General features: G+C 55.6%; 1 protein-coding gene across 1 annotated transcript; it reads right to left on the reverse strand.

Annotated features, from left to right (window-relative positions):
- Positions 1-966: 966 nt before the first annotated feature.
- Positions 967-2,629, reverse strand: EAH_00065900 (U1 like C2H2 zinc finger, related, related; the record flags this gene model as incomplete). Its single annotated transcript, XM_013392783.1, has 4 exons — positions 967-1,191; positions 1,419-1,521; positions 2,019-2,338; positions 2,501-2,629. 4 exons carry the CDS (start codon positions 2,627-2,629, stop codon positions 967-969), a joined length of 777 nt encoding a protein of 258 aa, XP_013248237.1.
- Positions 2,630-2,868: the final 239 nt, after the last annotated feature.

The following is a 2,868-nucleotide window of genomic DNA, read 5'->3' on the forward strand; positions in this document are numbered from 1 at the left end:
CTAAGCGCTCCCCTCCGCTGCCTCTATCTGTCACGCGGTCACATGGACTGCAGCAGATATCGTCTCCCCCAGGGCCCTTAGGAGCTGCAACCGAGCAGCAATGGTTCTGCATCATCTGACCTCCCCACCTGTCTCTAGCGGCCCTGAGCACAGCTGCTCAAGGCCCTCGGGCTGGTGGTGGGCGGAAGAGGTCTTTCCCAAGTTGCAGCATTTCTTGTTGTAATTTGTGCTGCAGCAAGGCAGCCCCATGCACAAGCATCCCTAAGTCCCCTTGCGGAACTATATTGCCACCGTCTTCGTCAGACGCTTCCTTTTCCTCCCGAAGACAACAGAACAAAAGCAAATGAGGATGCATGCCCTCCGCACCGAAAGGTTCTGCTGCTGCAAGAGGCCTAATTAAACACAGCCCCAGAGCAGCTTCTTAAATGGTAGCAAATGAGCTGCCGATAGGCTATATATACTATATATATATGAAAGCTTCATGCCGCACACCAGGCCTGCTGGTCTGGGCTGCGGCACCTGCCAACACACGCCGCCTTGTGACTCATATCCAGCAGTGTGCCTAAACCTAACTGCCCTTACGGAGTCACCCCGACTCGGATAAGATAAGGGCTTAACGCTGATGCTTCAGGAATTGGTGGCTGTGGGTCAAACTTTAGTAGGTAGCTGCGGCCGAAGCGTAACACCGGACCATCCCTAACCAGATTGAAGCGTACAGCGGCTGCAGCTGCTGCTGCAGCCGCCGCAGCTGCTATAGCTGCTGCAGTTGCTGCCGCATTCATAAGTTGAGTAGCAGCCACTGAAGGAAGTCGGCAACCCCACGGCTGCTAGGGCAGCGGCGTCCGGATTGGCTTCCAGCCCTGTGTTTGCGGGTGTTGCCGCTTTTGCTGTTGGCGTGCTCCCGAGTGCACCAGCAGCTGCAGCTCTCTGCTCTTCCTTCTTATGCTTCTTCAGCTCTTGCTCCCTCTAAAGTTCTTCTGGGAGTCGCTTGACCCTTTCAAATTCATCTTTCGCCTCCGCAGCCCTCCCTTCGGCTCCTGCGCCGCCCGCAAGGGCCTTGAATCTCCGTGACGTTCCCTGGGCGCCTCCTCCCTGCTGCTGCTGCTGCTGCTGCTTTACACGCGCATCTGCCTTTGTCTTTGGGTGTGGGGTTCCAACCCAGTTCCCACCGTCTGCCGCGCTGCCTGCAACCTGGCATTAATCCTAGCCAAGGGCACCCGCTCTAAGCGCATACTCATTCCAGTGTACATACACCAGCGACGCAACAGCAGAGAGCAACGGCAGCAATACGTGCTGCAGCAAATAAAGCAGCCACGGCTCTCCAATAAAAATATAGTAGACATAGAGAAGAAAGTCCCTGAAGACACAAATGAGCTGCACATACACCTGGGGACAGCCCGGCATGCAAACAAACGCACAAAAGAATACCCACCAAGAAGCTGGTTGTGGTTGCGGCGGCTAATATGATCCAAATAGGCTTGTGAGTCCTTGCACAACCACTCGCAAATGTCGCACCAGAGCCTGCAAGCAGCGCCAACACAACAATGCTGCGGATGCTGCAGCTGCTGCTATTCCTGCTGTTGCGCTTCCTGCTGCTCTAGCTGCAGCTGTAGCAGCTGTTGTTGCCGTTCCTGCTGCAGCTGTTGCTCGTTCGTTTGGAAATGAGGAGATACAAAATGCGCAGTCACTTCAGTACACAACACAGCAGCAGCAGCAGCAGCATGGTCATCAACGGCAGCATCAGCAGCAGCAGCAGCAGCGAGACGGCTTGTAGTTGGATGAGCGCATGTATGGCGATATTAACAGCAGCACAAGCAAGTTCACCCGCGTGAGCCCCGTCAACAGCTATGGCAGCAGCAAAAGGAGTACAACCCAGATAATACTAAACAACAGCAGCACGAAGCCAAACAGCCTAGCACTGACACGCCCCAACCAACAACAACAAAGGCAGCAAGAGCTCCTGCAGCAACAAGCGCAGCAGCAGCAGCAGGAGCAGCAGCAGAACGTACCCGCCCTACTGCATCCTGGGGCTCTGCAGGGTGACCATTTTCGTGCGGCTGGCTTCTCTCTCGAAGCCGAGTTTAAATGTGAGCACCTGAAGCTGCTTCCGGTAGCCGCACGGCGGCAGCGGCGGCGGTTTGGGCTCCTCTCTGGGTTTTAGTAGCAACTCTAGAAGAGATTCAACTCCCAGCAACGAAGCCTTTTCCTTCGCTTTCTCTTCGTAGTAGTCCTTGTCCCACACCTGCACCAGAAGCAGCGGCACCAGCAGCAGGTTCAGCGCAGCTGAGCGCGTCCCCTGCTGCTGCAGAAGCAGCAACTGCTGTTGCAGCGGAAACACCTGCAAATGGGGAGGTAAACTCAAGCAACAAGTACTGTTGGGAAAGCAGCAGCAAACGCTGCAGCATCTGCTGCAGCAATCGATACGTGCAACAGTACATCAGGCAACGGAAAACAAAAAACAGCAGCAACGGCAGCTGTAGCAAGCATGAATGCAACCAACCACCAACACTCCCCAGAGCAGCCCCAACTGCCGACACCCGCTGCTCCTTCTCCTGCCGCTATTGCTGCTGCTGCTTCTCCCGCCCCTACTGCTGCTGCTGTCGCTGCTTCTGCTGCTCTCGTTGTGCATTTGGTTGGCGTCTCACCCTGCGTCCTAAGGTGTCCGTTGCCCTTTGGGAACCCAACCGGTCAGGCTCGAGTTTCTGATAGGGGTATTGCTGAGCCGCTGATGCTGCTTGACCTGCGGCAGTACTGCCGCAGCCCTATCCCCCAGTGATGACAGCCATACGCTGCGGACCTGCAGCAACGCCATTCGTGGCATTCATCGACTAAAGCCTAAACCCTAAAACCCTAAACCCTAAGACCCTA

This window comes from Eimeria acervulina, genomic scaffold, assembly GCF_000499425.1.
Source record: "Eimeria acervulina Houghton genomic scaffold, Eah_scaff2305, whole genome shotgun sequence".
In the NCBI taxonomy this organism is placed as follows: Eukaryota; Apicomplexa; class Conoidasida; order Eucoccidiorida; family Eimeriidae; genus Eimeria; species Eimeria acervulina.